General features: G+C 41.4%; 1 protein-coding gene across 8 annotated transcripts in view; it reads left to right on the top strand.

The window, feature by feature from the left end:
* Positions 1 to 10723, top strand: part of INPP4A (inositol polyphosphate-4-phosphatase type I A) — a gene marked incomplete at its 5' end in the record, with an annotated part of 46953 nt that extends 36230 nt beyond the window's left edge. For 6 of the 8 annotated variants that reach the window (XM_084276632.1, XM_084276629.1, XM_084276625.1 and 3 more), the window contains 3 exons: positions 814 to 926; positions 1283 to 1437; positions 10348 to 10723. In XM_084276632.1, the coding sequence (XP_084132758.1) occupies positions 814 to 926; positions 1283 to 1437; positions 10348 to 10480 (401 nt within the window). In that variant the 3' untranslated portion in view covers positions 10481 to 10723. Of the gene's footprint in view, positions 1 to 813; positions 927 to 1282; positions 1438 to 6469; positions 7272 to 10347 lie in introns of those variants that run through there. The other 2 variants (XM_084276628.1, XM_084276627.1) reach the window with 1 other exon arrangement.
* Positions 10724 to 13371: the final 2648 nt, after the last annotated feature.

The raw sequence follows: 13371 nt of genomic DNA, 5'->3' as shown, positions 1-13371 counted from the left end.
TACTGAGGGGCCCAAAAAATCAATACTGTTCTCAAGCTGCAGCCTCACCAGTGCTGCAGTAGAGGGGGACAGTCACTGCCCTAGTCCTGCTGTCCACACTATTCCTGATACAAGCCAAGACACTGGGTACACTGCTGTCTCATAACTCAGCCAGCTGTTGACCAACACCCCCAGGTCCTTTTCTTGCTACATACAGATGATGTGTAACACTTGGAACACAGGACTGCTGAAAGCAGGCTGAAATCTTGAGAATTTTCCACTTGGTGAAATATTAACAGACAGCTGGTGGCAGTGCAGTGTCCTGTCAGAGACAGTGTTTCTTATCACTGAAACTGGCCAGCTTGCAAATTTGAAGTTGAAAACATGAGCAGAATATAAAATACCTTAAGAGTTTCTGTGGAGACATCACGATATCCTATCACCTTTCCAGGATGATAATACATCAGTTTCATGTTTATATGCACTCCTGAAGAGCGGGTCAAGGCAAGTACATCTGTGACATCCAAACCAAGACACTGTACCTGTCGTGCTGTCTTTGTTCACTTTTGTTATACTTATATCACACTCTGAGCCCATGAAGTTTTAAATAACCTGAATATGTATTTCCAGTTCAGTTTAATGCAACCTGAATTTGTTTTTTTTTCAGTGGTGTTAAGTAATTAAGAATTGGATTAATTGTGGTAAACTTTGATAGCTTCAAGAAAACACGGTTTTGTTTGCAACAGCCATATAGGAACACTTTCCACACAACTTACCTTTGTAAAAGCATTGAATGCAGGTAAATAAGTGGAGTTGGGTTTGTTTGTTTTACAGGTCTACCTCGATCTCGTAGTCAGACGTGCCTGCCTGAACTGTTAAGATTTCTGGGCCAAAATGTACATGCAAGGAAAAATAAGAATGTTGATATCCTTTGGCAAGCTGCTGAGGTATTTCTTTAAGCATCTGTGCACAGTTCAGTTGATTTTTTTTTGTATGTGTATGTATTATCCCCTTTTGTTGTTCCCAATAAGTTCAAATTTCTTCATTTACTTCCATGTAGCATGGAAATGCTGCCAGGTTAAACCTCCTCTAGAATGACACACGGGGAGGCAAAATGTATTTTCCACATCAGTATTTTCCCTGCAACTCGTGCAAGGAAGTTCCCCTGCCCAAAGTTGATGACTTTTGACATCAGAATCCTAGACAACATTTGTATCTGTCAGAGGAGGAGAACTATAGCCATGTTCTCTGATGGAAGGTTATGCATGAGGAGGGAGTGATGAATTATGTGTCCCGTTTCTAGATATGCCGCAGACTAAATGGTGTTCGGTTTACGAGCTGTAAAAGTGCCAAGGACAGGACTGCCATGTCGGTCACCCTGGAGCAGTGTTTGATCCTACAGCATGAACATGGAATGGCTCCCCAGGTCTTCACCCAAGCTCTGGAGTGTATGAGGAGGTAAGAGTTCGACTGTGTCACTTATTCCTAAATGAGGAATCATGCAAACTGCAGAGGAGCAGTGGTCTCTGTTTCTATTTAAAAGGAAAAAAAACCCAGTAGAATAAAGCCAGAAACCTGCAAAACCGGCTGCTAGAATTCATCCCTCCCTTGCATGTATTAGTGAGCTGCGTACGCTAAAGCTGGTTGCTACCAGGTTTGCGTCAGATGGGCTTTAGTTTCCAGTACTGAATCGGGGGCTTTCAGAGCAGCATGTAAAATCCTGTGTTCAATTCGCGCTGAGCTTACAGAATGGGAAACTGGGGGTGCTTTGAAAGCTGTTTCAGGATGAGGTTACCTTAACTGTCGTAGCACGGGGTTCCTTAGCCATAGATCAGGCAGGTTTCCCAGGGATGACCTGCCCTGTTCTTGGAAACACAGACACCTGCAGTTTGCACTGGTTTGCCGTGTGTACATTCCTTAGCGGTGAAACACTTGGCTCCCGGGGCGCAATGTCAGTGTGAGTGTTTCACCAGACAGCGACCAAATGTCATCACAACGTGTCGGTGTGCTCCTGTCCTATCAGCGTAATCACCTTCTGTATTCTGAAGCAGCAGAGATGTTTGCAGAACTAAGTAGCCTACTCAAAAGATTTTCTATTAAAACAAAAAAAAAGCAACTCTGTTTACTGTTGTTCAACGCCTTGTTTCAAGCACTGCTGGAAAACTCCGTAACTCACATACCAAAAGAAAGGATAAGAAATCTAGCTTTAGTCTTTATCAATGTAGTTCAACAATGCTGTTCAGTCCTGTTTTTCAACATTCACTCTTACTGAATGTACTGTACTGTGTGTCTTCTCACCAAATTCTCTAGAGTGTTCAATTCTCTTATCCTTTCTGTATGTTTTTGCTGTTTGACCCTTTCTTACTCTTTAGTTACCTAGAAGGAAAATGTCTCATGTAATAACACTTGCAGCCTCTTACACTAACAATTTGGGGGGTTAAAATCTACATCTAATCAGATGTCCCTGGACTTTCTTATTTTCACTTTTTTGCTGCACTGCACTGCTACAGAGTTAGTACAGGGCATGAAAACTGCATTCAGACACTAATTAAGCCTTCATATTAGAAACAAAACTTGGAACAGCTTTGTGAGGGAGAAGTTGTTAACTTAAAATAAAGCTAAGTGACTCTCACATATCTTTAATTTATGCCCCTTGCTGACTTAGACATCTGAAAGAAAAGCTTTGTTGCACAGTTTATTTAGAAAGAATAGAATAATCCCAGGAGTCTTGTTATTTTTTTAAACTGAAGTAATGTTTTTTTAAATGCAGTCACGGTCACAGTAGCCACAGAGGTTAGTAACAGCAACATTCTTTTGGACCTTCAAGCTATCAAATTAATGTAACACAGGATCAGATAAAATATTGAACCAAGAAATGCATTCCTTCATGTTGACCTACACATGGATTTTGAGAGAGGGCGAATTTGATCAAAACCTGTGCTTTGTGAGTTCTAGAAACAATAGGGACTTGCTCTGACGGGTAAAAGACTTGACTTTCCCTCCTGTTAAATCTTTGACTAAGAGAGATTGTGCAGAACAAATACTGACTAGTCCTGAAGAAACACTAGGATTAGACCATTCTTCAAGCCCATCACTCTTTCTTCCTCCCATTTCATTGCTCTTTGGGGTGGGTGGTTGTGTTTTTAAAATTATCTGCCATCTCTGCTCAGGAGCAATGGCACAGAATTAACAAGGCTTAACGAGAGAGTTAGGATTATGGAAAAAATATGTAGGAGTCCAACTCCACCCAAACCTGTTTCAGCCTGGACAGGATGACCTGACCTGGATGACAGACATAGGAAGTGAAATGGTAGCAAATTACTTCCAGTGCCTTCAGAACACTTGCTTCCACAACTTGGATCTTTTGTGTACTATACTAGAAAAGGAAGGTTTAGTTCAGTCTTGAAGACTTCTTAAGCTTCTAGGGCAGTTGGAACAAACAGGAAGAATCACAGACTGGTTTGATTTGGGAGGGACCTCAAAGCTCACCTACTTCCATCCCCCTGCCATGGGCAGGGACACCCTCCACCAGACCAGGCTGCCCAAAGCCCCATCCAACCTGGCCTTGAACACAGCCACAGCTTCTCTGGGCAGCCTGGGCCAAGGTCTCACCACCGTCACAGCGAAGAATTTCTTCCTAATGTCTATCCTAAATCTCCCCTCCTTCAGTTTAAAGCCATCACCCCTTGTCCTGTCACTGCACTCCCTGATGAACAGCCCCTCTCCAGCTTCCCTGTAGGCCCCTTCAGGTACTGTCAGGCTGCAATAAGTTCTAGCTGGAGTCTTCTCTTCTGCAAGCTGAACAAGCGCAGCTCTCAGCCTGTCTTCGTAGGAGAGGTGCTCCAGCCCTCTCCAGATTACTGTCCTGGCAGATATGCCAGTGGGGCTGTTTGTCCAGTTTCAGTCAAAATGGAAGGTAGGCCAGCTCATTTTCATTAATCCAATTAGAAAACTGCAACACAAGTACTTCAGCCAACTGAGGGGAACTGTCTTTTATAAGGAGGTCTTGGACAGCAGCTGGAAATGGTGTGAGGGAAATAATCTCATTTTCTAGCTGCCATGGTGCTGACTGACAAGACTATAGATTAAATTTCTGACAGTTGTGTTTGGATATGACCACTCAGTGCAATAAAACAGCCATGATAAAAAGCTTGGTTGGATTTCTGCACTTGTTGACCTGCTTTAGGAATAAGATTGTGGTGAGTTGACCATACCTCCTGCCAGGTGCCCACCCAGCCATTCTCTCACTCCCCGTCCTCAACAGGACAGGGCGAGAAAATATAATGAAAAAGCTCATAGGCTGAGGTAAAGACCGGGAGATCCTTTGCCTGTTACTGTTACCTGCAAAACAGACTCAATGTAGGGAAAATTCATGTATTGCAAATAGATTTGGATGGTAGAAACAAAGATAAAAGGTGAACCACATTCCCTCCACAACCTATTTTTCCCCAGGCCCAAGTACATCACTCCTTAGTTCCCACCTGTACCCCACAGTGGATAGGGAACAGGGATTTGTGTTCAGTCAACAAGAGCTCCTCTCTGCTGCTCCTTGCCTCTTGCACTCTTCCCCCACTCCAGTGAGGGTCCTTCCCATGGGCTGCAGTCCTTCAGGAAATACTCACCTGCTCCACCATGGGATCCTCCATGGGCTGCAGTGTGGATATCTGCTCCACCTCGGTCTTCTCCACAGCTGCAGGGGAATCCCTGCTGTGGTGCCTGGGGCACCTCCTCCCCTCCTTCTCCTCCTGCTTTGATGCTCGAGGGACTGCTTCTCCCATCTTTTCCCATCACTCCTCACTGCCAGGCAGTGTTTTGCTTTTCTTACAGACGCTTCCCCTGAGGTACCACTGTTGTGGTTGAAGGGGCTCAGCCGTGCCCTGCGGTGGGACTGGTGGGACTGGCTGTGCTCAGCACGGGGCAGCCTCAGCCCCTCCTCATGGAAAGTATATGCAGTATACCAGTATATGCAAGCTGGTTTAGCAGGGAATCTGCTCTCTTTGCCCAGCTTCTCTCCTAGAGGTGCTCTGCTGATGAGTGTTTTGATTTAAGACACTGTACAGTTTGGCATATCTGGTATTTCCAACAGGTGACTTTCACCCCCTGGGTGGAAGCATCTACGGGGACCAACAGTGACAAGGAAAGCACTTTCCAGCTCTTGCTTCCGTGTATGTGTCTGTCTGTTGCCTTTGTGTAAAACCAAGCAGCTCAATACTAATTTTAACGGTCGAGATGTGGCATGTGATGTTCATAACATCATCCTATAACTTTAAGCCTTTCTTCCTCCCCCGTTGTTTTACTTCTTTATTTACATCCTAAAACACTTTTCTTCAGACTATCCTGTGGAGCCTTTATCCACAGTTTCCAGTCAGTATTAGCTTTCCACCTCCTGACACTCCTGATGAACTTTCCCCCCATCTCTGCGATTTGTGGGCATCACAGACTCAATCTGCCCTTATCCAGTGTAGGTACCAGCAGTGAAAACTTATTTTCTTTACCAATTTGAACGTGTTAATACAGATCAGAAATAGAGTTGTTTTAGTTCCCTGCCCACCTAATTCTATTTCACTTGAAGCATCTCCAGCATCTGAAGGCTGTTTTTTGCTTTCACCACCTCCAGGGTATCTCCAATGTCTTCTTGACTGTTGATTGCTAAACCTTGTGGGTTATGTATCCCCTTTTATGGAGCGAGTGCACTTGCTCCAACAGGATCAGGCTCACAGGTTGCATTTAGCTGTTTCTTTGTAAACAGAAAATGGGGTTGGAGTGCACAGGCTGTTAAGTGGTCTGAAATGAAACATCACACTACAAAGCCTCAGGTTACCTGAAGAGGTGGTCACCACTACAGGCCTTTGGTGCTCGAAGCGGTGCAGGAAGCAGGGGTGTAATGAGACGGGGCGTGCAGCATGTTTTGCTTTCACATTGCATACGTTAAGGCACTTCAGAAACATGCATCTGGGGAAGAGTTCGTGCTGAAGTGGGTGGTTTGGGGTTCTGTTTTTTCTTTGCAGCAGGTAGTTAAGAGGTTAAATTATTTCACTGCAGCCTACATGGAAAGATGTTCGAAAGGGTCAAATACTACAATGGTTATTCATGTTCAGCTTGCTTTTCAGAGCTCCACTTCTTTGCAGCATGCGGAAGCATGGCAGAGCAGCATGGGATATTATTGCTTGGTAATCTGAAAGAATGAACATGGAAAACCATTTATGTTCAACCTACATGTGTTTATTTTCAGTAGACTACAGTACTTCTTTCTTATTTTTCTCTTTTATTCTCTTTCCCTCTCCTTATTTCTGTAATTGTGCTGATACATATTTTTGAGATGTTTTTCCACTCTTTCTTTATGTCATATTCTGGTTTTGTTGTGCTTTCTTCCATGTTTTTTCATTTTCTTGACCACCTTGTGTTGCCATCTCTTTTTATACATTCATTTGCATGTCCGTCTTCCTTTCTGTTTTATTTTCCCTCCTCCCAACCTTCTTCCTTTTCACAGCATTGGAACACGGGAGGTAGTCACCCAGAAGAACTTGAGTGGCTTGGTGCCCATCCGAGATTTCAGACTAGATCCCAGCCTCCTCTACTCTATTCCTTTACTAGCTCTCAGCCCCAATTTACTGATTGTGTGGCTGTTTCTGAGCATAGCCTACCTGGTGGCCAGATTACGTTGCAAGTGAAGATAAGGTTAAAAAAAAAACAACCCAACCACAAACAAACAAAAAACAAAAACAAAACAAAAAAAGTGCTTGAATGTGTATTGCCACTTGGTACCTGCTGGACAAAGGAATGTGTCATAGCATTGTCTGCCAAGAATTATATTTATGCCTTACAATTTTACGTTTCTATTGTACTAAACTGTAAATATACATCAAATTATTTTATCAAAAAAAAAAGAATTGTATTGAAACTATAAATTATTGTTCTGCTTTCAGTGCTTGTAACATAGTCTGACATTGGCCTGTTACCTCGTTACTTTAGCCGGCCTGAAGATCTCTTACCAAATATAGTTTTATGTTACTTGTTTCATGTATTCCAGAGAAAGGAACTCTGTCTGAAAAGAATTTGTATCTTTTTGTATATCCAAGCTGTATGCTAATCTTGCCTTTCATTTTTACGAGGTATTGAAGAGAAAAATAAAAAAAAAATATGGGTGGGGTTTATAAGAAATTATAAGAAATTTATTTAAAGAGATAAACAAATTTCTACCTTCATTTCAAAGCATAGTAGCCAAATTACATAGCCGAACAGTTTGTAGAACCATAGCCTTGTTCCTTTCTCATGGTTCCAATAGCCTAGTGTACCCACTCAGAGAACAACTCGCGGTGCGCTGCATGCAGAATTATTTCATTCTCTTTGTAGATCTGCATTTTGTAATGTATTAAAGACATGCAGGGAATGACTGGTGGTGAGGAAGAGGATGCAATCGGCATTAGCCTGCTAATGATCCATTATCTGTTCCAGGTGCTCTGTTAACAGAGCTTACTCTGAAATAGGGTCATTATCATCCTAGAAGTTAAGGGCACTGGTCTTTAATCTCTCAGGAGGGAATAGGGAGGTATGAGGTGGGTGTGAGGATTTCCACTGGGCTTTGGTTTAATTACCCTAGACTAACTGTTACTGTGCTTTCCATTGTTAAGTGTTGGACAGCTTTAATAAATGATGATGTTGATAGTGACGTAGAGATAAGCGAATGATGGCAGGTTAAGATGTATTTAAAGTGGTAAGGCTGAAGCGGCTCACCTAGTTTAATCATGCAGAATAACTGCAGATGAAATTTTGATCATCGCTTCCGTGTGACTCCGAACTGGGAGAGGCCCATTTCCACTGAAGGATTTTGTTGGTGCAGTGGTCTGGCAGAGCTTGTCAATAGCAATACCCAGTCAAAGAAAACTAACCTCATTTAATGTCGTTTGCTAAATTAATTAAGGGGTTTATTTCGCTTGGTGCCTGAGATGACAGAAAATTTGGGTTCTGAGGAGAACTCGCTAGTACTGTGATTTCTATTTTCTACTATTATTAACTGGCTCAGAAAGTTAGCCATAGTTTTTATCAGTTTTAATGGGATTTGAAAGCTTCTGAGAGAAAGCTTATCAAAAGAAAAAAAAGCGCAGTTAGAATATAAATTAGCATAAAATCCTAAATTGGGTGAATATTCTAACTAAAAAAAAAAAAAGCATGTGGTTGTATTTGTGTGTTCACAAAGTCAGACTGTACAGTACACTATCTCCTGGCATTTTTCCTCACTGTTCTTCTAATTTTGTTCTTACAAGAAAAAAAACAGGGAGACAGACAGACACATGCACACACGTATCCTATTTAATTTTAGTCACACTGAATTTAGGTAAAGGTGTCTTGCTGATGAGATTTAAAATGGTGGTATGATGGCACTGGACATGGTCAGGTGCTGTGCGGATACCTGGTACCACTGTGTCTCCAGGCAAATCATCTCTTCTCTTTGGTGAATGCTGCTTCATTTGCTGCAGGTACCAAACCTATCTTCTCACAAATGAGGGAGTGTCAGGTTGGACTGTGCCTTGGTTCTTGCCATGAGCATCCAGGGCTCAGCCTAACAAGATGTGAAAGTCACTTCAGAAGTATCTCAGCTGAACTCCCTGAGGTTATGAGCCTTTTTACATAAATGCTCCTGGCTGTCATTAGGGTAGTCATGATGAATTTAAGGGTGATGCCACTCTTAAATGGGTGATGGCATCACCCTTAAATTCATCGAGAATGAAGGCCCAGGCTTTTTAAAAATAATGTTGGGGTTTCCTTTTCTTCTTAAACTTTGGTGGGGAAAAATTTTCCTTTTAAAAACTCTATTTATTTTTAGCTTGGCCTGTGCTTTCATTCAGGCATCTGGATTTAAAATGCTGTACTGCACGTTGCTTGTGTGCCTCCAAAAGGGCATGTGGAATGGTCTGCGAAATACATATTTGTCACCACCTCTGTGCCATAGAGGAAGAAGTGCAACAACCAGATGCAGTGCAGTGAATTATGAACAGAATAGTTTGCTGCAGAGAGAAAATGCTCATCCAGCACCCTGTATTTGCTAGTTAAACCTACTGGTTTCAGTAGTACTCTGTTCGACTACAACAGCTTTTGTTGTTGGGGTCTGTAAAAAATAAAACAATGCCAGGAAAAGTGTCACCATGTCCATTCTACAAAAGGCAGGCACAGAACGTGCTCCGGAGATGAACTTCAAACTTACTTAATCTGTTTGGTACGCACAGAACAGAGTTACAGTCAGTTTAATTAACCAAAATTAGAAGAAGGGTGAGGTCCACAAGAGCAAGAGAGCTCTCAAACCGAACTAGAATCCGAACGCTCCTCTTGGATCAGGTCACCACAGTTTACCCGGTAGATGCTGCAGCCTTCTCCAAGAGGGGAATTGCGCAACGTTTTCACCCCACGATGGTGTACTGTACACTTTGCTGTGAAGTCCTAGTTATTCATTGCTTAGGCTTCAGTTTTCTATCAGGGAAAGACGTTCTCCTGCAAGCCTAGATCGATTTATAACCTGTATTTAAAAGATAGTGCTTCCGCTTTGTATGTGTGTTTTTCGGTATAATCAAAGGAACTCTGGAGTAGATTTACGAGTGTAAAGAAGCCTTATAACTGGAGTTGCTTTTTATTGTAGCACAGAACCTTTTTGTAATGTGGGGCAGTTGCCCCAGAACGTCGGGTATAAGGTTAATTCTGCGCAGCTTTGATTCACTGGGGTCACGACTGGTGACACAGCCGGTCTTGTTTGCACCCACCCAGAGCTGCTGTTTCATGGGTGTTTGGGGTTTTTTTTTAGAGTACGTTGGGTTTCGAGTCAATTTATGCATGAGGAGATAACTGGAAAGTCATTATTTTTGTATCAGCTCTAGCCTTTAATTGAGTAACTGATAACACTGACATACAGGGAACAATAAAATTACTTTAAAGCTCTTCTTGAGAGATCAGCAGTTTTTTCTTTTCAGCCTAATGTACTAATAAATTAGCAGAACTCTCTTAAGCAGTCTCGTGGGATCCCTTGTGCGGCGAAGCGGGATGTGATCTCCCCAGCAGCGTACCCTGCAATACATGAAACCGTTGTGAAAAGAACTTTTCCAGTAGCTGCACTGCTGCTTTTTAGAAATGCAAAACTAGCGATCAGACATAGCATGTGTCCATTCTGTGTGCTTCTTACTAGCATTGTACGATGAGCCATCACCTTTAATATTTGCGGTGGCAAATTAATTAAAACGCTCATTAAATATAACCAACTTTTCGTTAATGCTATAAAATAATGAGTTCATTTCATCTTAGTTTTAAGTCTTTTTCTTTTTCTTTTCTTTTTTTTTTCCCTTTTTACTGCTGTCATTTTTTGTGCTTGTTTTTTTTCCCCAGTGAGGGTTGTCGGCGAGAAAATACAATGAAGAATGTTGGATGTCGCAAGTATGCGTTTAATTCCCTGCAGCTGAAGGCTTTCCCAAAGTATTACAGGCCTCCAGAAGGAACTTATGGAAAAGTTGAAACATAAGCATACTCTGTCCTTTAATTGCTGTTCCATTAAAACATGTGGGTACACTCTAGATTAATACATGATTTTGTCATCCAGAAGAGATAAATAACCTTTTTGTACGTTTCGCTAGGTTATACAGAGCATGTTACTTACGGAATTGGAATCTCTAGTAACAATTATTCTGACACCTTAGCTTGAGAATAGTGTGATGACTCTCTGCCTGTTTAATTAGCCTTCAGTGTATGTAAGATGAACAGATATTGTGCTACTCAATAATTACCTATATGCAAATAGCTAGGTACCTCCTGGACGGGCAAGGACTCTAGGAACGGCATTTAGGCAGCTGTTTCACGTAACATCTTTTTATACTGAGTTGACTTGAGATTGAGCTTTTCATAAACTTTTTAAAACTGAGAGTAAAACTCAAAAGCTGTAAATAAAAAGGGATTGGATCCTAGATGGTCTGATAACTGTAGAATGCATTGTTACAATCAAGAAGCAGAAGTTTAACTTTAAAAAAAAAAAAAGAAACCACAAGAAAAATCAGCACAATAAAAGCCAGGAGTATGAATTGTTTTACTGTATATAGGATGCCATTTCCATATCTGGAATTAACGATACATAAAAGGCCAGGCATATGAGTTCTAGTTTCTGCTTCTGTCCAAATGAAGCAAATTCCCGTTGACTTTGGCAGATGAGGACTTGGGCACACATCTTAACCCATCTTCAGAAATCGTTTCAGAAACATCATGCTGCTTAACCATCAGTGCCAGCAGCAGTTCCCCCTGCCCTTCCCCACTGTAAGGCAAGTGCAACAAGCAAGTTACTCGGTGTTGCACGTGACGTGTTCAGTACGTTCCAACATCAATTAACACCTTTTTTTACCCATGGCTTTTTATATCACTTCTGGATTGGAAGCATCAGTATCTTGGGGAGGTTGCATTTTATTTGATTGGTGATTTATTTATTTTTTTTACATATCAATTTTGTATGTCAGTACAAAAGTGCCCAGCGCGTCCCCGCTACTCCATAACCAAAACTGGTTTCTGTTTACCTTTGCGTTTTTAGCTGGGTAGACAGATGTTCAGAATCCTGGTGGGGCAGGGGGAAGGTATGACTGTTTTAGGAGGGGTTCTAAGGAAGGTAGCGATGCCCCATGTTGGTAGAGAGGAACTGCTCACATGCCACTGCTAACGCCCGAGAACCACATGTGCGTTCTAGCTTATGACTAAGGGGACTGGTTGGATAGCATTTGATATCAAACGTTCAACAGATCTCCTTGGAAGCAGACTCCCAATGAATGCCTCTGAAGCTAAGGTACCTGTTTAAAAAGCACCTAAGCATTACTTTCCAAATTTTAACAGGATTAAGTCATCTCTAGGTAGCTTCGTTCAGCACACTGTGCGCTTTCCACCTTGGTTTCTAAGGACGTAAGTTTTAGAATAGAAAAATCTGCCCATTTATTCCCATGAGAGTAGCAACAGCCAGGTAAGTATATGGCTGTTTTCTGATTTCTTTCTCCCTCTCACTGATGTTTGTCTGTGCTGTCACTGCTCTATCAATCAGTCATGTTCATTCTGCTCCCATGTAGCTTTGGGGGTTCCAGGTCTAGCAGTTTTTGCATTTTGCTTGTTGCGGTCTAACACTGAGCAGCATGTCACAAAGCCAGGTCAGAGTTCTGCTGAACGAGGTGGTTATCATTCTGTCACTCTCCCTAGGGTAACAAAACAGGGAATCCTGTGCAAAATCAATGTACTATGGTACCTGTCCTGGGTCTGACCAACTCATCTACAATAGAACAGTCCCTTGGAAACGTTACAAACCCTGTTTGCTAATTAATGAATTAGTGTTGATTTTATTTGATTGCTAATATGTAAACAACTGTGTGGTGACAAACTTCTCAATGGGATCTCTCTAGACACGTCAGTCCATTCGTTCTGCTCAACCTTCAGTCCCTGGCCCATTATTAAATGCTACATTTATTTTTGTATACTCTTTATATCCCTTAGTTTTTATGAGTTGATAATTTTATTTTGTATATTTCAAACATAGTTAATTATATTTGAAGTCCTGCATTGTTACACTAAAAATCTTCCGATGTTCAGTTTCAGGAGAAAATAGCAAGAGGTCTACTGTAACAATTAGCAGAGCCACTTTGTTTGCCTGTGGCCAGCAATCACTAGATCTCCTCTAGAGCTTAGCAATCCTTTATTTATTTTGTACTCCGATGGAATCAGATGAAAAAAGTTCCCAGATTTGTATGTGCATGGATTTCGCTCACCTTTTTAAAGCGGTGGGATACCAGTCTCCAGTACTGCGTTACTTTGCTTCAAATACTCTGATTTCAGTAAAAAACATCAATGTCCAGCTAACTTCTTATATATATATATATACATATATATACACACACACACGCCATTGTCAGTACATGCACATCGCTGGGCTTGTTTAAAGGGCGTAATGAACAGTAAGATCTCGAGCAGTTCATCAAAAAAAGACAAACTGTGAAACTTGAAATCCACATAGGACGCTTCACCAGGGTGAAGTAAGCTTTTCTGTTGCACAGGAGAGGCGAATTTAAGGATTACTGTACAATGAAGTTCTGTAATGTTCTTTTTTGAGTACATTTTTTAAATTATAAAACATACAAAGGTAAAAAAACCGAAGCAAAACTGTTGCCAAGTATGTTCTGTGTATGTTCTGTGAAAGTACCTACAGCACAGTTGCCTTTTGTTTCATTTATACATGTAAAATTATTGTATAATACAACACTGTTTTGTCCCAACACAACTGTATTTGCCAAGCTTTGTGCATTGAAATATTTTTATTTATTTGGTTTTGGGCAGTATTAATATATCATAAACATATGGCTACTGTTTTATATATTCTAGTTCATCCAATCCATGTAA

Source organism: Gallinula chloropus (genome assembly GCF_964237585.1).
Source record: "Gallinula chloropus genome assembly, chromosome: 1".
In the NCBI taxonomy this organism is placed as follows: domain Eukaryota; kingdom Metazoa; phylum Chordata; class Aves; order Gruiformes; family Rallidae; genus Gallinula; species Gallinula chloropus.
This window is presented reverse-complemented; position numbering and strand designations above follow the sequence as displayed.